Below are 24,893 nucleotides of genomic sequence, written 5' to 3' on the forward strand. Positions count from 1 at the left end.
CTTCCATAAGTAGCTCTACTAATTACTTACTGTTGATTACTCATACAACAAAAAGTTTGCAAGAACATGCCTTTAAATAGGATTTAGGGCATGATTCTGAAACCTTTACTCATTAAACTAGTCCCATTGAAATCAATTAAACTCCCCACGTGAGTAAGGTTTGCAATGAGAGAGCTCTTTGTTTAATTCTCCATAAAGTAAACTTGTACCATTTAGTGTTAACAGTCTGCATAAATTAAAGCTACAATATGCATAAAAGAATCATTCTAGAGGTATTTTTAGGGTTACAAATGGTTTTAGCAACCAAAAAAGGACGACCACATTGCAACACATTTTATAGTTATACTACAGTACAAGGTGATGAAATTTTCCACCAAAATATGGGCTTTTTTAAACTGTTATTTATAGATTTTAAAAAATGCATGGACCAAAGTTCATTAGACGTTAACATGAAGGAAGCTTTAAAGAGACTCTGAAGTAATAAGGTTATGGCTAGGATTTTCAAAGGAATCAATGAACCCTATTGAAATTCAATGTGAGTAGGGTGCCTAACTCCCTGAAGCTCATGTGGAAGTCCCATGCTAATATTACCACAAGATGTGGAACAAGGCTATGTAATTACAATAACTCCTCACTTAAAGTCATCCTGTTTCATTGTTAAGTTGCTGATCAATTAGGGAACATGCTCATTTAAAGTTGCGCAATCCTCCCCTATAATGTTGTTTGGCAGCCACCTACTTTGTCCACTGCTTGCAGGAAAAGCAGCCTGTTGGAGCTAGCTGGTGGGGGGGTTGGAACCAGGGTGGATCGGCAGCCCCCCCATTCGCTCCCTGCTCCCCTAAGTTCCCTGTGTGGCAGCCACCCAGCAGGCTTTCAATTGCCGGCAGTTCAGCTGTCCCTCTCCACATTGCCCTGTGCTGCTCCTGCTCTCTGCCTTGGAGCTGCACCGGGGAGCCTCCTGCCTGCTGTGCGGGGGTGGGGGACCGGAGGGTGCTAATGTCAGGGTGTCCCCTCTCCCGCCTGCTCCTGCCCCCATCTCCATAGAGCGGGGGAGACACAACAGGGCTCAGGATGGAGGGAGCTTGCTGGCAGCAGCTGCTGTCTCAACTTGCTGATCTACTTAAAAGGGCAGTGTACTTAGAGTGGGGTCAATGCATGTCTCTCTCTCACACAGGCTGTATGTCTCTGTCTCTCTCTGCCATGCTGTCTCCCCTTCCCTCCATTTGTGCTGCCTTGTAGAGTGTGAGGCTACATTAACAACATATTAACCCTTGAGGGCTTAGCCGAGTGCTAGTTCATCATTTAACAGTAAGGCATTCCCTGGGAAATATCCCACCCTCTGACTCCACCTACTCAACAAAGCTTCACAATCATCATTGCTGTGTACAGTATTAAATTGTTTGTTTAAAACTTATTGTGTGTGTGTGTGTGTGTGTGTGTGTGTGTGTGTGTGTGTAGTCTTTTGTCTGGCAAAAAAAAAATTCCCTGGAGTCTAACCTCCCTCCTCCCCCCAGTTACATTAATTCTTATGAGGTGTAGTGAGGCAGTGTGGCTCCACGCCACCCGGGATGGGAACGAGCCCATCTGGAGGCCGGAGTGGGCGGAGCTAGGGAGCTCTGAGTCCATCCCTCAGAGGTTCAGGCGGCGACCCGGAAGTATAAAGGCTCGCCCTCACCTCTCAGTAAGGCCCAGCCACCAGAGAGGCCAGATGATTCCAGCCTAGCCCATGACTGGGAAAATCCCATGGCTCAAGAGGCCACTAGGACTGGCCGGACCTGCCCTGCGCCCGCTACCTGGAGGAGTTTTCGGGCGTGCCCTGCGCCCGATACCCAGAGGACCTCATGGTGCAGGACCCCCCAGAAGACAACACCCTGACCCAGATATTACCCGAGGGGGAATCTGGAAGTAGCCCGGGGGCAGCCGACCCTAGTCTGGCTGCAGCACTGCCAGAGCCCATGTCGGTGTGTTGCGGCCAGGATCCCCACTGACTCAGCAGTGGGTCTTCTGCGCTGCTAGGGCCCCGGGCTGGGACGCAGTGGAGTGGGAGGGCCTGCGGCGCCCCCTGCCACCCAACTCGTGGGTGGCAGTCTCCCCCCTCTCCCAGGCCTGTGGAGGCTTGGGCCTACTGCTACTGCTCAGCCCTGCCTGAGGGCCTGAGCCCTTGACTCATTGTTGCCCCGCCCTGACCGAGGGTCTGGGCTTGCTACTAATTGCACTGTTGTTGCCCAGCCCTGCTTAAGGGCCTGAGCCCCTGACTTATTGGTGCCCCGCCCCGCCCCAGGGCCTGGGTCTATTTCTATTGTACTGTGGTTACTCAGCCCTGCCTGAGGGCCTGAGCACCGGACTCCGTGTTGCCCCACCCTGACCCAGAGTCTGGGCTTACGGTGATTGTTCCAGTACCACAGGGGCTGCCGAGGAAGACCCCGCGTCCAGACTAATTCCCCCAAACCTTAACTGTGTGTAGGGAGCCGGTGTGGCTCCCCGCTGCCCCGGAGGGGGTCGAGCCCCAGCAAACCCTTGTACACGGGGAAATTGGATTCACTTAACATCATTTTGCTTAAAGTAGCATTTTTCAGGAACATAACTACAGTGTTAAGCGAGGAGTTACTGTAGTATTTTCTTTGATAGTGATGAGACAAGAAATTTACATAGGGTAAGAATCGGCTACTGCAGCTCACATTCAGTGGTACTTCATTCTGCAAGGAGTGTTACTGAAATGGGGAATTCACAAAGTAAAGCACTATCCAGTGTGAGTAAAGACACCAGTTCTACCTCATCAATTTTTGACATGTATTTTATATTTTTTTTAAAACATTGTTATTTTTAACAATCCGAATCACATACAGAAAACCTTTCATTTCTTTCTTTCACACAGGCATAGCTTTGATCAAAATGCTATGCTAAGATCTTAATGTGCTAAGTAGTAATGAAAGTATTTTCAACAAACAAAGATCAAGGAGGATATATTAACAGTATAATAGATAGAATTGCTTTCATTTTGTGGTGTAGATTTGTTTGTAATGGTGAAGGTTAAAAACTGAACTCCCTCATCTGATCCCCTCCCCACCCATGTAAACTGATTGATTCAGAAATTGATGTTTTACATCATGACCTCTGGCATGCTTTGGGATTGAATCATGTAGGATGTTTACTCCTCTTGAAATATCAACTGGATGATTTGATCAATAAGTATTCTATAAGCCCTTCATGTGTAAGAGTGATTAGAATGTTGCTAAACTGGCATACAAAGCACAATTCAGAATCTTGTATAGCTTCTTTATGATAAATACTAATTCTTTCCAACTTACAATTGTTGTAATCAAAGATGGTGTTGAGAGAAGTTGCTTGATAATTCTGTATCTGTCATAAAGAGGCTTCATAATACTCCTCTCTTGTTTAGTTACCTAAAAGAAACCATAAGAAAGTATATTCTTCTCAAAAACAAGCATTATGGGCCATATTCTGCTCTCAGTGTAGCTAAGGAGAATTTGGCCTTACATGTAATATTGCTTTAGGTAATATTTATGAATATTTATGGTAATGGTAGCATAATTCATAAAACATTACAGTTTACAATTTGAAAACAAAAGTGTAAACCTATATTCTAATGAAAAATATACAAGGTGGAATCTTTGCCTCCTTGCCGCATTAATTTTGGGAAAAGGGTGAACTGGTTACATTTCCCCTTCTGCAGATGCCAATATTGTTAAAGGAGTTAGTTTTCTCTGTTCTCTCTCTAGTTAACCCCTGAGCATCAGATGTGCCTAATTTAGGGATAATGCTTTTTGTTTTTTAGTTTGTGTACTATGAACCCAATCCAACCAAAAATACTTACAGCCTATCAAATTGCATAAATCATGTAAAGGCTATGGATTCTGGCTGTGCAACAGGCCATCCTACTCTATTAAAAGAAAGAGTTGGCCAGTCACGGTAGCCTGAAGAGGTAAAAACATACCTAATCTATTTAACTGTGTAGGATACCTGCATCTTGGCAGAGGGTTAGACTAGATGACCCTTGTAGTCCTGTCTAACTCTGTGGTTCTATGATTTCATCATACCTGTCCTAGGGCAACATTATCAGAAAGGAATTACCTGCAAATGAGTTCATCACCTCCCTGTGGTCCACAACACCCTATTCTCAAATCCCTGTCAATCCCCACACTGACCAATTAATAAATTTGTTAGTCTCTAAGGTGCCACGAGTACTCCTGTTCTTTTTACTGACCAATTAAGCACTCATGGGAGTTGCTGCTGCTCTACTGTGTAAAAATCATCTCCACAACTGCAGGTGAGTATGTGGGGGCAGAGGTGGAAGGATATGGATAGACTGCAGACATGGGCAATAGCCCAGAAATGGAAACTTATCGGGATATATGGAGTAAGGAAGAGAGAGCAGAGGAATGCTGCTGAATGCCATCAGCTTGTCTAATCTAATCCAGTTATGGGGTATCTTTAAAGTATTCTTCACTGTAGTCTGTGAGTGCTCCTTCTACCCTATATAGTTGCCCTCTGTAGGGGAAGGTGGGTGCTGTTTTTACTCCCGATCACCACATTCAATTTCATTGCAGTAGACAGGCCTTCTTGCCCTTGACCTCCAAAATGGAGAAAAATATTTTTAAGGATACAGCCCCTTTTAGCGTCTCCTCTGGCTGACTTTTCAGATAAGCAGGGAAGAGCCAGCCCTCTCTCTTATTCAGCCCTCTCTCTTATTAAGATATCAGCAGACTTTCCCAGCATCCTCACTGGCAACCCCAGTAACATTCCTAAGCCTGCTGTTTTAATAATAATTAGCAACTGGGCAGCTTTTTTTTTTTTTAAGTGTAGTCTTTCACTGCACTCCTGCCTCCACAGTGAAGTTTGTAGAACAGTGACATTTTGTTTATGGCTGATCTTTAGTATTTGCTAAAAATATAAAGGTAAAATCTTATTTAGAACAAACGGAGTTTCTGTATTTTTTCGCTGAATATGTTTTTAATTAGTGTTTTCTGTTTTTAAGCAGTTAGCCTTCAAAGGTAGATACTCAGAAGTACATTCCTTACATTTGATACAACTGTTTGACACATACAAATGCATGTGCTGCGCTGGTCACTATGAGCCAAGTTTTCCGAAATTGACATTCTACATTTGTGTACAGTTCTATATCTATATATGCCTAGGCAGTTGCCCCTAACATGCATTCATGGCACAATAGCTACTATGGCTGCATTCCTGCGCACACCATAGCTACTAAGGCTGATTTGCCCTTACAATCGAGCTAACTGTACATATAGATGCAATCACACAATTGTGTAAGCATCTTGGGCCTGCTCTCTTTGACAATTTGCCTATTACTGTTATGAAGTGTAATATTTTCAGCAATGTAGTATGGTGGGATAACACTGCTTAGAATGTTTTGTTAGCCAATCAGCATGCAGGATTTTCTAATATGATGCTATAATGTTTACTAAGGAATGTTCTATTGTGCTGTCTTCAAAGTTCTGGTTCTAGCATTACAAGGAAATATTCCTCAATCTGTGTTCTGCAGTTTATCAATTCTCATGCAGTTACATGCACATCCTGCAAAAAATCAGCATGGAACATGCAAAGTGAGTTGATATAGCGGTTGCCATTACAAATCTTTAAAATCATACCTTTTGACTAAATAAATTTAAGCAGCATTTGCTGTACTTAGTAAAGGGGATACTGGTTGAAGTTTACCCCTATGCACATGATCTACATGCTAATTAAGTCCCAGTTAAGCCTCAACCTGTAGGAGAGGGGATTTCACACACCCACCACCATAAATAGAAGAGTAACATTATTTACTTGAAACAACTATTGTAAATATCCTCATGTTGACTAATACACTGGCCAAACTTCTTCGTAATGGTATTTTTTTACTTTAAAAAGTGAGTGAATACAAAACACCTGGGTATAATTACGGATGGTGTAACCAAATAACTGAAAGGAGAGCTGCATTCCACCCCCTCACATCCATATGATTACTACATAGGGGATATGATAGCTGCTTTTATAAGTATACTTGTAGAAATAATGGGCCAGATCTTCAAAAGAGCTCAACACCCAGAAAGGACAGCCGGGGCAGCTCAGCAAAGGAAAATATCTGTAAAGAGACCTTGCCAAATATTCTGGTCCTTATATTTGGCAAGGTCTCTTTACAGATATTTTCCTGATTTTTAAAAAGAGTATATAACACAACCCTATAGTACTAGAAATGTTATTATTATTGATTAAATTGGTGAAAATGTCAATGAAGTCAGATTTTATGGTGGTATTAACACATTTTCCTGCATGGTTAGCAACCCAAACACTGCAGCCTTGTGCCAGAGCCTCTACAAGTTCACCCTTGGTTCTCCAACTTCTAATATAATTAAAGTTATGACTAGCTTGTAAAAAATAAATCATGTATTTTATTAGACAATTAAATATCTTAATGTCAGCACAATGTCATTTTCTTGCTGGAAATAAACACCTGACTTCATAATTGGTTAGGCTGGCATGGCAGGCAAACAATTCTTCTGTATTTGAAAATATTAGTAAAGCAGATTTTAGGTGGGAGACAATACCAGTAGGCAGCACTACATATATTAAATTAGCTGAACTGAATGTAGGGCAACAGTTATCTCATGTCTATGGTTAGCGTAGTCTAAACATATTTTCTACACCCCATTGTACCATTTCTCAAAGGGTCTCCGGTGCTGCTTTTGTCAGAGATGGCACTTTCTAACAAAATGATCTCCACCAGTTCTTATGTTAGAAAGGCCAATTTAAATTAAATATTTTGGGCCCTCAGTTTTGTGTCCTCAGAACATGTGGGCACACATATTAGTAGTCAGTTCCGATGTAGTTAGTAGTTTCTAACCCCTTTTTCTCCCCTTCCCTCTCCACCCTGATTTGGGGGGACAGAAACGGGTAGAGATCTACTAATAACAGCACCTGAAAAAATTTGGCCAGTTATCACACCATCAAGAATAGCAGCTGGGCTGAGACCCTGATGACAATCAAGTGCGTTATTTTCAAAATCATTTCACATAAGTGGAGTGCAGCTTTACTATATACTACTGTAGGATAAGTATAAAATTAAAGAATTAATGTTAACCAAACTTAAGCTAAGGAAATGTATGACTAAACTAGATGATCACGAAGGTCCCTTCTGGCCTTAAAGCCTTTGAGTCTATATATGTGTTGTAAAGAAAGGCCCTGACTAGCAAATAGAAGGAAAGATTTGAAAATAAAAAGTGGTAAAGCCAGAAGGAATAAAGCAGGGAGGATGTCTGGTTCAAAGAATAACTAATGAGATAATTGGTCAGTTTCTAAAAAGAAGGCCTCTGACCACAGTGGTGACTGCAAATGGCTTTAAATCAAATACAGAGAATCTGTCTTAAAATGAGCCAACATGCCCCTTCCCCAACCCACATACTAGTGTTAAAGTCTATGTGGACCCAGGTGGAAGGGGAAAACTGTACGTCAGCAAGAAGGAGGGGAAGAAAGGAAGTTGTAAATCTTCTCTGGATTAAGACTGGAAATAAGGATGAACTGTCTTCAGTTGGTTTTTAGCTGAAGTCAGTAATTGGCAATAACATCCCTTGATTGTTAAAGGGTATAAAAAGTAAACTCTCAAAGGAGTCATTGCTAATGCCTGCCTGACCATGCTGGAGCCAACCAATGTGGGCCTAAGAACCCCTGGGCTTAGCCTGCTTGTAACTATCCTGCTCAAATGCTCATAAACATTTTGTTACTGTTTGGATGTAGTAAATTGCTTATTATGTAGCCTTTTTAGATATGTTTAGAGCAACTGTATAAAATACCATTTGGTCTCAGGACTTAATAAAGGAATTTATGCTTAAACTGGTGTTTGGTGGTTTCCCATATTAATAATTTCAAATATTAATATTTCCAATAACAAAAAACAGAAAACAATTTTGACAATAGTCAGTTTTATTCTTTTAGTCACAATTTTAGGGTTACATAGTCTATTATATTGTAGATAAGCTCAAATGTAAGAATACTTTCAAGATTTTAAAACTGAAAGGTCCATAGACTACATTCTGCTTCCAGCCATTACAGCGTAAATCAGAATATCTCCATTAAAGTGAATGGCATAACTTCAAATTCACACTGGTACAACTGAGATCATATTCTAGCCCCAAGGCTAAACTGTCAAGGCCTGATTCTCCTCTACACTATTGACTTCAGTGCAGTTACTCCTGATATACACTGGTATAAATGGAAGGATAATTAGGCCATGTGATGGTAAGAGGCCAGCACAATTCATGCTTATAATTTTGTGGGGCTTCCTTTCACAGATAAAAGGCCAGAGAGATCTAATCTGCCTCCACTAAAGAGCACCACGTCTGATGCTAGAGTCAAGTTCCTGTCTCACCTCTTTCAGAACAATGTGCTGTGGTAAATGTAGGTACTGTTAAGGTCTCTCTGAAAGGCAAAGAATGCCCAGCTTTGCTTAAGACTTTTCCATCTCATTGTCATACATTATCCTACTAAAAAGGATTGTCATTCAAGGAGTCTGTTGCCCAGGAGGCTTTATTTATTACTGTATATGACAATATTTTCCTGCCTATCCAACAGTAAGTAGATGTGTATACAAAACCTCCAAGCACATCCAGCCACAAAACCAAACCATTTTACATGCTTGCCACCGAAATTAACCACCCTTCCATTCCATCTCCTAAAAAACCCAATCCAAACCAAGACAAAAACAAACCCCTCTAACAGGTTACCTGTTCGTATTATGTCCTAAAGCAATCAGTGGGGAGGGTTGCGAGATATCAGAAATTTATTCCAATCTACAGCAAAGAAAACCTCGCTCCCCTATACACTTATCTTTCAAGGTCAAGCATTTCGGTCAACCTCTCAAAACATACAAATTATATAAATGTCTCATTGTTATAATTGAATCATTTTTTACTCTTATAGTAAATGTAAATAGGGGTGTAGATCACAAAACTTTTTGACTGAAAATAAGGGATTGTTAACCTGAAAACACAGTTTTAAAGGTTGCAAAACTGTAGTTTGGGCAGACCAACAAAGGTCAAATTTTCTAGAGCTGAGGATCTACCCCTGAGAATTCATTGCCACTCACTGCCGGGAGTTCAGTGTTAGGGATATACAGTAAGAATATCCTAGGCAATTGAAACAGCCAAGAAGGGGCATAGCTGTTTGGGAAAGAGTTGGATCTAAGGCCACTTTATAGAATTGCTTCCAGAAAGCGTGTCTCAAAGCACCATTGTTCTCAGTGCAAATATGGCACATGACAGGCAGAATCTATCAGATGTGTGGATTTGCAGATCATGCACCAGAAAATTTTGGTCAGTCTGTGGCTACTGAATAACCCTATTTGGGGCACAGAATGGACATCATCAGCTTTCTTTAATCCAAAATCCCACAACTGTAATGCAACCATTAGTGATATCCCTTCCTGTGAGCCAACATGTCATTTACTCTGTACAACAGGACTTGGTTTCCTTCTCCTTGGTTATGAGTAGGGCCATAAATACAATCACTTCCTTTGATTCCTTTCTGTGTCTTTTGCACAAAATGCTTCAGTTTTATATCCATCAGTTTTCACCAGTAATGATTCAGCTGTGGTTTTATTTTTGTCTTATGTGGAAATGGTGTTATTACCCATAACTGGATCTGTTTGAAAAAAGCAAATTATTTTGTGTGGGATTTTTTTTTTATTTCCTTTTTTTCAAAATTCCCCATAATGTATTTTTCTTCTTATGACAAAAACTGAAAAAAAAAGTTGGGTTTTGAAAAATATTTTCTTTAAAAAAATCATTTTTTGAAAACCAAACTTAAATTTTACTGAAAATTTTGGTTTTCCATCAAAAAGCTCCACCATTTTTTACCAAAGTAACATTTTTCTATGATTGTTCTATAAATTTCTATACCAAGAAAAAACAGTGTGCTTGTTTCCTGAAGGAGACACTTTCATCTTTGTACGTCCATTCCTCACTGGTTGTAGCTACCACAATCTTCATGTATCAGGTTTCTACACTCTCTCACTTTTGGTCTTTCTAGCATAAAGAATCCATGTTTCCCTGGGTTCTTTGCCTAGCTGGGCTCTGGACTATGTACTTCAAAACCTAGAGATGTTCCAGAAATCTTAGAGCCATCTGCTCCACAAACACACAGGGAGGAAGGGAAAGGACAAGAAATATCCTCTACTTATGCTTCTGTGCAGCATTCAGGTACACTTCATGGGGCAATAGACATACTAAAGAGGGTGGAGACAAGGCGGGGCAAACAGGCATATATGGCACCCCCTAAAGAGGGGCAGCATCAGTGCACTCCCACTGTGCCCTGAAGTAGAGGCCCCACTCGGAACATGTAGCTTTGTGCTTCCTCCAACAGTGGGGCTGTGTCTCTGACAGAGAGCAGAGCCCTTAGAGAGCCATTTGATATTTCAACAAATCAGTTATTGCTACTTCTTCAAGTCTCACTTTGGTAGGCTGTTCTTGATCTTGCTCCCACATTAAAAGGGAGATTGTGGGACCTTCCTTCTGACAGCAACAAAGAACTGCTTAAATTAGGTGAACTTGAAATATTTGAAAAAAATAGCTCAACTTGCACAAGCTGCTGACTGTCAAATCAAACATGATGAGAGGGCACCCTAGAAAATGTTACATATACTTCTAATTACTGGCTCTGAAGTGCAGCACTGGGATTGCTAAATTCTCACCTTATTAGGACAGCTCTTCATGCTCCAGGACTGATGGTAGCAGCAGCATTTATGATCAGTGCTGGAGCATGAAATTTGCCTACTAAGGTATGTAAGTCCATTTTCCCCAACAATATTCATTAGTTGACTAACGGGCAGATCTTCCACTGAACAACATGCTTCCAATAAAGTCATCAGAACAACACCAATTTACTTCAGATGAGAATCTGGCCCAATAATTTTCAATATTTTTATATATATAATACCAGGTAAGAAGCAGGAACATGTAATTGCCATACCAGTTAAAATAAGCAGCCCATCTAATCTGGTACTCTGCCTCAGCCAATAACTGTTACCTGATGCTTCAAGGAGGTACAAGAAACTCCATAATGGGCAATTATATAATAACCCCTTTTAGAGGAAGTTTCTTTCAATCCTAGACAGTTAGTGGTTGGATTATGTGCTGAAGTATGAGGTTTTTAGCCTCTTAAGTACAGTATGATTATTTTAAAAGCAATATACAATTGCTAAATATAGAAAAAACTGTCTAGCAAAAATCTCATCAGCACAATCTTAAGGTATATATTTTAGTAGTTATCCTAAAAACTCATTATATGGTAGCTACTATTAAAAAGGTAACTTTTGCCAAGCATTATTAAACCACAGGAACTATGACGATGTAGTTCTGAGACTACTGCTCGTCTCAAAATAGGATAATGAGTGCCACATTTCAGATTCCTTTCTGTGGTAACTAGGTCAATAATAACTTCCTAATGAAGACCACTGCATATCTAGGAAGTATCTTTAGATGGTAATACCGGATATCTGGACAGAAAATGAAAAGATGTGATAATATATCCTCACAAAATGTCAACTGCCCATCATTTTAGGCATATTTATCTCCAACACACATAAATTTGCCATTCTCACGATTACTGTTGTAAGGTAGTTACATCAGAAATGCCAAATCATGTAACTTAACATTTAATCAATGTTAGTTATATCAGAGACATCAATCCCACATCCTGTTAAGATTCCTGCACCATTAGCCTTGGTTAAAGTGTTTAGGCATGTGCTTAACTTTAAGCATTCAAGTAATTTCACTGACTTCATGTTCCATGGAACTTTAAAGTTAACCACATGCTTCAGTGCTTTGCTGTATCTTGGCCAATTTTGGCAGGTTTCTCAGCATAGGGATAGGCTTAACATCTTCAATAAATAAAGGAAAATGTAGGTGATAATTCATAACATTGTCACATTCTGTATTGTGGCCTGACTTGTAAAACTTTTCTCCTATTCTGTTAAATGCTCTAATAATGTATACATTTCAAAACCAAATTACATGTCAGATCGCACACTACTTCAACCACAACATACCTAAATCAAGGTGCAAATTGTGGAAGATCAGAACAGGGTCCTGAGCATTCTTACCATTATCTTTGCAATATTTTGCTATTGAAGACCAATATAATGTCACCAAACACTGGCTTTGTTATTTTATTTCTAAAAAAAAAACTTGGTCACAGTTTAGCATTTTCAAGCAATGGACATTTACATCTGAAGACTGCTTTGAACCAACTACAATATTGTTGAATGTATAAGAGTGATCTAAATATATTTAATGTATTATATTTTAAAGTATTTGTTAAAGAAATTCTATGCAATATAATTTGAAATTTACCTATCTTTCCATGGCATACTTACAGGTCGTCCATGAATATTCTCAAAATATAGCAGACATTTCTGAAGACTGATTTTTTCCAAAGCCATTTGCTTTTTTGTCATATCCTATTTAAAAGAGTTATTTATAAGATTATGAGTCAAGATTTCATCTCAAGGATCTAGGAAGATACGTTTTAAAATGTACTTTTCCCCAAACACTGATATAAAAGATCCTGTTCCTGCCCTCACTGAAGTCAATCGGAGCTTTGCACTGAAATCAGTGGGAGTAGTTTATGTAGATCATACGTATGTATTAATCTCTTGGGGGCTGATCCAAAACCCACTGAAGTCGATGAACAGACTGACTGAAATGAGCTTTGAATCAGGTATTTAGACTAGAAATAATATATTATACTCACTTTGCATTAGGGAAGTGAAGTCTTATTTAGGGAAAATTCCCATGGATGTCAATGACAAGTTAAAGAATGCAAGAGCAAACCCCAGAAAATTCATTTAATGATCGGTTTCTTTGATAAGTATATAACTTTATAAGACTCTGAACCTTTGATTTAACTCATTTTCTTTCAAGATATCCAGTTTGTAAATGAGATTAAGTAACTTGCAACCTCCAGAAAGTATATTGGGACAATTATGTCCTTACCAGTAAGGAAACTTTTCTGAAGGCCCTGATTCAGCAAAGCAGTTACACTCATGCTTAAGTGCTTTGCTGGATCAGAGCCTAAGTATGGGAAATTGTGCAGTAATTGCTTGATATGGGCAGGGAAGAGGTACAAAACTAGCAAAGACGTTGCTTGAATCTCAGATATTAAATCTGTGTTGTAGATGCTTGAGGGACAAGTTCATACCTTTTTTTCTTATTTTGCTTTAAGCACTAACCTAATCGAAACAGGAAAGCAATACCCAAGAGGCAGTATGTGGGTTATTGAGAACCCAGAGATAGTAGTACAAGATTTTCCCAGACCCTTTTAAAATGTTATGTAGGTAGGTATTATGTATAGATGCACACTCCTGGAGACTAAAGAGCCAAAGTAAAGTTGTCCTTATCAGACTAATATGCTGAAGGTCAGAACAACTGACATTAAAGGACAAGTGGTACACTTGACCAACTGGGGAAGGAACTTGCTAAAAGAATGTCTGTGCATTATTACCTTATATTTAAATTTTTGTGTAGTCTAGGTCAGTCCATATTAGCTTTAAACAAGACCCAATGATTGAAAAGAGGGGGTGGGGGGAACCGACAATATTCCAGATACAATACTTAAGCTTACAAGAATCCAGTGGTTCAAATGAAGATTTCCCTCAATTTTCTAATCATCATCAAAAGAGAGAACAGATCTGCCATGTTCATTAAGGGAATGTTAAGACAACTTTAGAACCAGAACGTATTCAGTGGAATGATAGATGGATCCACACTAAATAACTTGTATATCCAACCATTGTGATGCCAAAGTCGGCACAACATGAATTGTTGAACAAACATATTAAGAGTTGGCAATATCTGTAGGAGGGAGTTAAAATGGAGGAAAAATAATTACTGAATCAGCCAGCAGGCGACCATGCCTGGATAATATGAGTTTGTAGCATCGTACAACACTTTTCCAACAATTGCAGTGGATCTGGGGCTCTCGTGGCTATGGTGTCTGTGGTCTATCGATTATATTGAACACCCAACACTATTCATTTTCCAAACTTGGGAATTCTACTAAACAGAGCCTCACTAGAGAGACTGTTCAATACTGCCAAAGATATCTCTGTAGATCACTGATACCAGTGTCATTCCCAAGAGCGCAGGGAAGCTGATTTTTTTCAAATATAATTTGATATAATTGTATTAATCTACAAATATTACTATTTATGTCTATATGCTGCAGAGTGAAGGTCAATCCTGCACTCCTTACTCAGGGCAAATTCCAACTGAGTCCCATAGAGAGTTTTGTCTGAGTACAGGCAGCATTATTGGGCCTAAAATGTGCAATCCAACACAAAAACAATTTTCTGCTGTAATTTTGTAAAGCAATTATATAAGGCTAGAACCTCAGCTAATGTTAATTAACATAGATCCACTGAAGTCAGTGGAGCTATACCCAATATACACCAGTTGGGGATCTGGCCCATAGACTAGGGTTACCATCCGTCCGGGTTTCCCCGGACATGTCCGGCTTTTTCAGCTTTAAATGGCCGTCCGGGGAGGATTTCTAATAAAGTAGAAATGTCCGGCATTTCCTCCTTCCCCTCATGAAGAGTGCGGTGCGGCTGATTGGACGGCTGGGCCTGATTGAAAGCCGCTCGCAGCCACTGGGGCCTCTAGCAGCCAGAGTCCCTCCCCCTCCCCACTCCCTCCTCCCCCGCCGAGCAGCGCCACAGTGTTTGGCTGCACATGGAGCTCGCAGCTCTCCCTCGGCCTGGTGGGGGGGGCAGGCAAGGGACAGGGAACGGGGGGGTTAGATTGGTCGGGAGTTCTGGGGGGCTGTCAGGAGAAGGGGGTGTAGAGAGTGGTTGGGGTAGGCAAGGGACAGGGAGCAGGGAGACTTAGCTAGGGGGTGGGGTCCTGGGGGCAGTTAGGGTGGGGGGAGTCTCAGGAGAGGGTAGTCAGGGGACAGGTAGGGGGTAGGGGGATTCTGAGGGGGCTGAGGCGGGGCTAGGGCGGCACCCCGTGTCCTCTTTTTTGATTGTTGAAATATGGTACTCCTACCATAGACTTTAGTAATTATCCAGATTCTAATTCCCTGTGAATGACACTAACTATAAATGGTTATGAAAATTACTTTGGAGCCGTTGTTCCCACAAGAGCTGTGCACAGAGGGCTTCCACACAAAAGAGGATGGTCAGTCTCCTCAGCAATATTGTCCCCCACACCCATGTGGAAGCGCCCTCTGTAACTCCAGGGATCTGTGGGTGGCATGTGGAGAACAAGGAAGAAGTAGGGAATCCACAGAAATGTTAATTCAATATGAGTCACCCATCCCCTGTTCTAGGGGGAGTCCAGAGCAGGGCCTAGCCACAGTCTCTCAAAGTGCTGTTCTGTAGCACGAAGTGGGGCCACAGTAGGGAGCAGCATACAAAGCTGGTGCAGTTTGCCAGGGCTTCTGACAGATCCCCAAGATCTATGGGAGTTGAGGCCAAACCTCCTACATTTTCCACATTGGGGAGGGGAGAATTCACCCACTACATGGGAGGAACTGTGTGATGGGAACCTTTCCTCTCCTCCCCACGACTGCACATGTGCTATATGTCTGCTGAAGAGGGTGACTCCCCACTCAGTAAAGTATATGCTGAAAACACAGAGTTGTATTTTGTGTGAAGCTTTTTAAGGGAGCCATCCTGGTCCTGCTGAAGTCCAGTAGAGTTTAGTCCTTAATTTCAATGGGAGCAGATTTTGATTTATTTACAGACGATTCCAAGTTATCTCAGTTGGCCACCCAGACACTAAGGCACCCAAAAATCATTTGTCACTTTAGAAAACCTTGGTCTTAAAACTCTGCACAATTTGATCACTTAATAAAATTCCTATTAATTTTTTTTTCTAGAATAGCCACTATTTGACATTCAGGCACCTAATGAAACTGTGAGCTGCCCCATCACTAGTTTAACATGTAACACAAGTTAATTCTTCCAACAACTATTATGTCTGTCTGCCAATGAGTGTGCCTGTGACACTGGATGATTAATAGTAAAGAGGGTGTGATCAACAATATTGAGTCCTGCACGCAGGGACCAATATCAAGAAGGATACTGCACATATCACCATGTGGACCTATATTATTCACTATTTTCATTAGCAATCTAGAAGAAGGTTTAAATTCAACCAGGATCAAATTTGCTGACAATTTTTAAAACCAGAGGGGGAGCAAATGAGAAGAAAAAGCCCAAACTGCAATGTCTTAGAACAGTAGGCTGCATGCAACAGCATGAGATTCAATGCTGATAAAACAAATGCATAGTTGTGCAGCTAGAGAGAAGAATAAATAAAAAGCACAGCTACAAGCAGGGGACAGATAACTAGAAAAGTTTGAGAAAATAAAAAACACGGCCAACATTGTTCAGTATACTCAGGGAGCTTACATATGAAACTAGGGAAGAAGATTGCTCTCTGCAATCCTGAGGCAATGCATTGAAACTTTACATGCAGTTCGCCTCACCACAATTCAAGTTCTGATGCCCCTATTTTTGCACAATTTTTGTTGTCGTTATGTTGCCTCTGGCACGCCTCTGCATAGCAAAATGAGAGACAGTGCAAAGCTGGGCAACAAGTAGGAGGCAATGATTGGAATTCAAACAGAATGAAGAGAAACGAAGGATCCTGTTCCTGTGAGATGCTGACTTCACTGGGAGTTAAGGAGACTCAGAACTGTACAGGAAAAGGCTCTAAAAGAGTAACCTTTACATAACCCAGAAAAGTAAAGGTGAGAGAGAGTCGCCATCTCTGAAAAACTTTAAACTAAGCATATACATGAAGGCAGAAATTTAATTTATAGTCTCAGAAGAGAATGAACAATGGTCCAAGTCTAAGGAGGGGAAAGTTTAGGCTTTTGTCAGGGAAAGTTTCTTAAGAGCAACAGAAATTGAGAAGTGGCATAAACTAAAGAGCTCTAGATATTCCAGAGCAGGATTGACTTAGAATAGTCCTATAAAATGCAGGGTGGGGCCATGATTTGACTATAGTGTTTTGCCCATCCTATTTTCCACTATTCTCCTTTGCCGTTCTGGTCATATAGCAAACTAGCCTTGCACCTAGTAGTCAATCAGATTGCTCAGTTATTCCCATTTTATAATTACTAGTAATATAATATCACTAAAATAAAATTGATTAAAACATTACGGGCCAGATTCTGATACATTTGCTCAAGTTGGGCAGTGCCTTACTTCTGGAGTAGTCTATTGGTTTCAGTGGGACTCATTTGGTTTCAATTGGGCCATTTGTGGAGTAAAATACTATTCTGAATGAATAAGAGAATCAGAAATTGGCCCTTAATGTTTGGCCTCAATCAGTTTTGTCTAAAATAACTATGGTTTCAACATAGAACATGATCTCATTAGATCAATTCTATGTTTCATCCAATTAAAACGACAAGCAAATTGTCTTCTTGTCTTCCTGTTTCTCAGTTGCTGGTGGTGTTACTTAGACTTGCCAGAAGTGGCTGCATTCTGGTGATAGATGAAGTGATTCCAATAATATAGTTTTATAATTCTGCAAAGCACTCTGAGACTTGAGAAAGACTCTGGAGTGTTACACTCAATAAGAGAGACGAGAAAGAAAAACAAGAAATTGTGTAATGACAGACAAATATCCTAAATGGATTCACAAATATAAAATGAGCATCTTTGCAGTCAGGAGAAAAAGATGGGGTGTACTGTATTCAAAGCACATGTAGTGCAGGTCTAACTGTTATGCAGTAGGAGCAAAATGATTAGCTCACTGTCCTTTGAGATGTGCCTCCCAGAGCACAAGTCATGATATTTGAATTTGGGTTCAAACTTTCCCAGTTCAGAGTTTAAAATCCAGTTTTCTAGTTCAAGCCCAATTTTAATTATACTATTGATTTTAGCCTACAGTGCCACATACTAGAGGCCATGTGACCTAGTCATGGGGAACTACAAATAATACAAAAGAGTAACTTGTTTTTTGTTCAGTGGTTTAATAAGTGCAGGAGACAGCAAGAAAACAGCTTATTGTAGACATGTTTGAATTGCTGAGCTAGTAAGTCACTTATTTTTTGATATATCTGGCTCTGCTCAAATATTTTACAGCTCTGGATAAAGAAGTCTACTTGCAAAAAGACAATCTAAAAAAAGAATTCCTTGAGTCAGCTTCCACTCTCAGTTACCCCCATAAAGCCCCTTTAAAATCAATGGGGCTATACAGATATAATGGGGAGCAGAATTTGGCCCCTTATCTTTAAAGAGGAACTGATCACAGAACTAAAATTTAACAGTAGCTTAGGTACAAGTACTCATGACTTGATCACATTTATAACATGCAAGCAGAACAATAACTTGGGTTTAGAGGGGAAGTGAAGGTATCTATAAAAATAAAAAATAATATATAACAAATGGAAGAAAGGGGAAATTCATAGGAATTAATATAAATCAGAAGTTTGGAATTGTAGAAAATTGATAAGGAAAGCAAAGGGTCACAAGGAGAGATCTATGGCCAGCGGAGTTAAGGATAATTAGAAATCTTTTTTAAAAAATATATTAGGAACAAAATGAGTCCTGAGAATGATATTGATCCATTACTCAATGGAAATGGTAAAATTATCAATAATAATGCAGAAAAGTCAGATGTGTTCAATAAATATTTCTGTTCTTTATTTGGAAGGAAAAACAGATGATATAGTCTCATCATATGGGGATATCACTCTTTCCATTCCGCTAGTATTTCTGGAAGATGTTAAATAGAAACTACTAAAGTGGGATATTTTTAAATAAGCAGTTCCAGATACCAAGAGTTTTAAAAGAGCTGGCTGAGAAACTCACTGGACCATTAATGTTGATTTTCAATAAGTCTTGGAGCACTGGAGAAGTTCCAGAGACTGGAAGAAAGCTAATGTGCCAAGTTTTAAAAAAGTAATTATCATCATGTCAGCCTGACATCGATCCTAGGCAAGATAATGAAATGGCTGACACAGGACTTGATAAATAAAGAATTTAAGGAGTGTAATGTAATTGATGCAAAGCAACATGGCTTTATGGAGACTAGATCCTGTCAAATTATCTTGATATCTTTTTTTGATGAGATTACAAGTTTGGTTGATAAAAGTAATAGTGTTCATGTAATATACACCGAACCCTTGCTAGAACGCGCATCTATATAGCACAAATTTGCATATAATGAGGTCGCGGCCATGGATCCCAAATTTAATTACTTTAATTGCAATTCATTTTAACGCGGTACCACGCATGGATCCCAAATCCCGCGTTCTAGCGAGGGTCCGGTGTATTTAGAGATCTGTAAGGCGTTTGACTTGATACCACACTACATTTTGATTAAAAAACTAGAATATTATAAAATTAACATCACACACATTAAAAGGGGTAAAATCTGGCTAACTAGTAGGTCTCAAAAAGTAACTATAAACAGGGAATAGTCATCGAGCAGGTGTGTTTCCAGTGGAGTCCCACAGGGATCAGTTATTGGCTCTATATTATTTAACATTTTTATCAATGACCTGGAAAAAAATAAAATCATCACTGATAAAGTTTTCAGATGAACCAAAAATTGGGGGAGTGGTAAATAATGAAGAGGACAGGTCACTGATTCAGAGCGATCTGGATGGCTTGGTAAACCTGGTGCAAACAATATACCTTTTTAATACAGCTAAATGTAAATGTATACAACTAGAAACAAAGAATGTAGGCCTTTCTTACAGAACGGGCTTCTCTATCCTGGAAAGCAATGACCCTGAAAAAGATTTGGGGGTCATAGTGGATAATCAGCTGAACGTGAACTCCCAGTATGAGTGGGATGCATTCTAGGGATGCATAAACAAGGAAATCTCAAATAGGAGTAGAGAGGTTATTTTACCTCTGTATCGGCACTGTTGCAATTGCTGCGGGAATACTGTGTCCAGTTCTGGTGCCCACTATTCAAGAAGAAGGTTGATAAATTGGAGAGAGTTCAGAGAAGAGCCGAGAGAATGATTAAAGGATTAGAAAACCTGCCTTATAGTGATAGATTCAAAGAGCTCAATCTATTTAGCTTAACAAAGAGAAGGTTAAAGAGGTGACTTAATACAGTCTAGATGGGGAACAAACATTTAATAATGGGCTCGTCAATCTAGCAGACAAAAGATATAACATGGCTGGAAGCTGAAGCTTGACAAATTCAGACAGGAAATAAGGCGTATATTTTTGACAATGAGGATTTAACACTAGAACAATTTACCAAGGATTGTGGTGAAATCTCCATCGCTGACAATTTTAAAATCAATATTGGATGTTCTTCTAAACAGTATGTTCTAGGAATTATTTTGGGGAAGTTCCATGACCTGTGTTATACCAGAGGTCATACAGATTCTGGCCTTGGAATCTATGAAAATTAGAAATAGTGGCCTTTGGTGTGTATACTTTACCTGATGGTAAATGTGGTATTATTATATAGCTGTATATATCTTGTATGTGCCACCTACAGATAAGTGGTGGCATCATTATATACTTTACTGTATATACTTTATCACTGGCTGATAAGTGTGGCATTTCTTCTGGGTTTTAACAACAGAGTAAGATTCATCAAGTGTCCAAATTGGAGTGAATTTTAAAATGGAGAAGACATTTTTTAAAAAGTTGCACAAAATTCTTTAGCTTTGCAATGGTCCTTTTATTTAACTCATAGGGGTCCCACAGGATGCAGAGCCCATAGACTATAAATACTAACTGCACACCGCAGTATCTCACCAAAACCCATGGTTTTCAATGACACTGCCTCAGGGTGTGACACAGAACAGACACTTGAACCTCTTCAGGCTTGTCTTCACAGCACAGCAAAGCACATTAGAGGGATCTGATTTGAAGAGCGTTCTAACGTGCTGCACTCTAACTGCTCTGAATAGAACCTGCTAGCATGAACTAAAAGGTGCTTTGTTCACACTAGCAGGGTCAACATGCGACAGTTAGAGCATGTTAGAAGACTATAAATCACACCCCTGAAGTGGTCTTTACCACACCTTGTAAACAAGCTCTTAGTGATTCTTTGTAGTCACACAGTCTCTCTGGACTGGAGATATGATTGCTTGTGCTCTATCACCAGCTTTGATAGATTGGAGAACATGCTTTTCATGTACCTGTAATCTGAAACAGCGAAGCTATTACAATTCCTTTCTAATACAGATATTGACGTTCACCTCCAAACACGGTGCACTCAGTGCTACCTGCAAACCCTGCTGAAAAGAATGGGCACTTCAGGCTAGATTCACAAAAGAACTTAGTTGCCTAACTGCCACTTCAGGCAGGTAAATCCCAGAATCAGCCCACTAGGATTCAAAGCTTCCGTCAAACCCCGCAGGCATGTAAAACTGCTCAGCAGCACCTACATTTTTGCAGACGACGATCCCTAGGAACCTTTGTTTCTGCCTCTGAGCATGCTCAGTGCAGTTCCAAGTCAGGCGTCCAGATGGCTAAGCCCCAGAGTAATTCAAATTCCTCTGCCTAATTTGCCTGAAGGGTTTGATCCAGTAAGTGTGCTCAGACCTCACCTACCAAACCAGGCCCCTGTAGGCAAGCTTACACAAAAATGGGGGGAGAGGGAGGAAGGAGGAGGATAGGGTAGCCACTTGTCCAGGTTTTCCTAGGATCATATCTTTTTTGAGGTAGCTATCCTGGGAAATCTGCAAGGGTGCTCAACACTCTGCCATCTGTCCAGTTTTATGGGCTCAGGATCATCCCGGATGTCCCAGTTTTTTGTACTTCAGAGGTAGCAACCCTAGAGGAGAGGAGAAGGACTTCCTCCCTCATAACTAGCCCAGTAGTGGGAGACCCAGGATCCAGTCCCCCTGCTCCAATGATTTTTTTTTAATTATTTATCCACCGTGGAACTGCTTCAACAGGAGAGACTGAGGGTGCCTTATTTCAGAATATCCCATAGTGCAGTGGTTAGAGCACTCACCAGAAAAGTGGCAGATCCCAGTTCATATCCCTTCTCCCCTCAGGTAGATTGGGGGTCTCCCACATCCTAGGTGAGTACTCTAACCACTGGGCTAAGAGTTATGAGGGAGATGGTACCCTGGTCATCCTCCTCCTCCTCCCTCCAACTTCTTGAAAAAACAGCATAGGTGCCTAACACCAAGAGAGGGTTTTCAGCTGGGAATCCCAAGCTGAGGGAGGCACTTCCCTGCAGCCGCAATGTAGGTGCCTCTCTCTGTGAGAGGGGTGGGGTTTATCACACAGACTTGGCATCTCCCAATCTCTAGTTTAGGTGGGGAGCAGCCTAGCATGCTGGTTTATGTAAATCCCCTTTGAGGTGCCTCTCTCTCCCATTCATTGCATAGGAAGCCTAGGCACCTAACTCAGGCTTCGTGAATCCCAGTCAGTAATTTTCTAGGCATCTAAAAGTTAGGCATGTCAATGCTGAGCGTCACCACACTACATTTCTTTGTAAATCTAGCCCTGCTTTGTAACTCTTCCTAGAATCCTCACTCCAGAAAAAGTGTACTATGGTCAGTGATTTTGTTAGTGCAAAAATATGCTGTCGGGGTTATGCTCCTGTGGTGCAAGATCTGTAGGATACCATTGCAACATGGCAGTTCAGAATACATTGAGTAGGGTACTGACAGCTAAAAACAATATTTAATTTCTTCCCCAGCTGTGATTATTCTGCAAGAAACACACATACCTTTATAGTCTCAGGGAGGTTAAGCTGTTGTCTTTTCTCCTTTAATCGCTTCATTACAGTATCCATGGTTTCTTCGACGGATGGATTTGGTTCAGTACTTGCTGCTTCTTGCTTCCTGGTCTCCTTGTATATTCCAGTGCTCTCATGCTGCACAATTCTTTTGGGTGCTTTAGGGGTACAATTTTGCTCTTCTGACATTTTGAGTTTAAGCTCTGTTCAAAAAACCAAGTTACTTGGCAAATGAGTTTTTAGTAAATATTTGTCAAAAGGTTTCTTCTGACACTATAAGAAAAACACCCTGGTTCCTTGTGTTAGTTTGTTAACATACCACAATCATTTGGGAAATTAATAATCCTTAACTTGAGTTTTTAATTCCCCTGCCCCTCATCTCAGAGCATTCACTCAAACAGGCAGGAATCAGGTGCAGGATAAACAGCAGAAGTTGCCAGGTGGGATAGAGCTGCCACTACCCCATACCACAACCCATCCAAGCCCCTTACATTGCAGATGTGACCATGGACAAGGACGTAGGCCAGGCAGCCATTATGCCTGGCTGATCTCCACTGCCAGAATGACGTCCAGCATCAGACAAGGCATCCATTATATTATTGTGACATGATGTTACAACAGGGACCAGCTTGGACCCTGGCCAGCCTAGGATTGAGTCTAAAGGTGGCTTAAAGACACCCATAGTTCCTGCTTGTGCAGACCAGAGGATGTGGGAAGAAGTGAGGGACCGTGGACAGGGCACTGGCCTGAGCCTTCGGAGCTTGGACTCTATTCCTGAATCTGCCACTGGTCTACTAGTTGACCTTAGGCAAGTCACTTCACCTCTTTCTGCCTTAGTTTCCCTGCTTCTAAAATAGCACTAATGCTACTTACTTCCTTTGTAAAAGCACCCAATACTGCAAACACTCACACAAGTATTTAGCTTTACTACTGCGAGTACTCCCACTGAAATCAATGGCACTTCTCATGGTAGTAAAGTTAAACATGTGCTCAAGTGTTTGCAGGATCAGGGCCTTTAAAGTGTATGAAAATTTATGTGAACTGGGTTTTATCATTTTGAAATATAATCGATTCAAAGTGACAATTTACAAGAAGTTACGCATGTAGTTTGGCCCTTTTACAGCTATTTTGCTTTTCTTTAGTTAAAAAAAGGGTTATTTTAAAAACATCTTGTGACAATGCAGACTTTAAGCACTTATCAAAATCCCACCCTACAGTATTGAAGTGTAATACTATGATTCACTTAATGGAGAAAAATGCATCTAAAACAAAAATGATTCTTTTATTACTTTAAAAATAGCTTGTGTTTAATTTTTATTTAAAAAAAAATCAATAGTGGCTACATTTTCCCCTTGGATATGCATATCTCACTCCCCACTCTGATCAATGGAGCCACATACAGGCTGTCAAGGGAAAAAAATGACCTTTGGTATTAAATCTAATTTCAGGCAAGAAGCTATTTTTATGACCAAATAATAGGTGGTTTAAAATGGAATTTTGTAATGTAAATTCAACAAACCCCCTTTACAACTAGAATGTGAATGGTATCAGTATAACAAACCCATTAACTTGGCAATTATGTACAGTATGCTAATGCTAATGAAGCTGAAACATCAGACAAACATTGAGGCTAATATTTAAAATTGAATCTCTGTTTTCAAGAATGTTGATAGTTACAAATAAGCGCTCTCTTTCTCAGCTCTATTGAATATGGTTGAACTGACTCTCCCCAAGCATGGTGGGGAGAGACTGGCGCTGCACATGCCATTTCATCTTTCTTTTTGTCCTTAGGGAGACTTAGTGAAATAGAAATAGGGGGCAAAGAGGAGAAAACAAATACTAAAATGCTCCTACTGCATTAGCACTGCTTTACAAAGTTTCCAGTATTATGAAATTGCCCACTGTGCAATAAAATGAAACTATATGCTTTTATGTACCTTTGAGCTGTTTACGACCTTTAGCCAAGTCATTCATCCATTTCAGGACTTCAGGATTGGAAGTTTTGTCACCATGTGAAGGCTGCACATAAGAGAACAGAAAAGAACTGATGATGGGACTATTCCTTTTCTTGTATTCTCTATGGACTGATCCTACACAGAGAGTCAATGCACAGTGCATAAGGTTTAGCATGTGCGTGAGTCTTTGCAGATTCAGGCCTATGGTTGTAAAAATCAAACTTGTGCTTGATGTAGC

General features: G+C 40.4%; 1 protein-coding gene across 8 annotated transcripts in view; it reads right to left on the reverse strand.

The window, feature by feature from the left end:
* FAM13C (family with sequence similarity 13 member C) overlaps nucleotides 1-24,893 on the reverse strand; it is a 246,127-nt gene that overhangs the window by 5,815 nt on the left and 215,419 nt on the right. For 6 of the 8 annotated variants that reach the window (XR_008445678.1, XM_054034905.1, XM_054034904.1 and 3 more), the window contains 4 exons: nucleotides 24,638-24,719; nucleotides 22,692-22,903; nucleotides 12,386-12,469; nucleotides 3,309-3,404 (listed from right to left, as the gene is read on the reverse strand). Coding sequence is in view for 7 of the 8 variants with exons in the window: in XM_054034905.1 (XP_053890880.1) it covers nucleotides 3,309-3,404; nucleotides 12,386-12,469; nucleotides 22,692-22,903; nucleotides 24,638-24,719 (474 nt within the window). In the remaining variant the exon portion in view is untranslated. The remainder of the gene's footprint in view (nucleotides 1-3,308; nucleotides 3,405-12,385; nucleotides 12,470-22,691; nucleotides 22,904-24,637; nucleotides 24,720-24,893) is intronic. The other 2 variants (XM_054034903.1, XM_054034901.1) reach the window with 1 other exon arrangement.

This window comes from Malaclemys terrapin, chromosome 7 (genome assembly GCF_027887155.1).
Source record: "Malaclemys terrapin pileata isolate rMalTer1 chromosome 7, rMalTer1.hap1, whole genome shotgun sequence".
Classification (NCBI taxonomy): domain Eukaryota; kingdom Metazoa; phylum Chordata; order Testudines; family Emydidae; genus Malaclemys; species Malaclemys terrapin.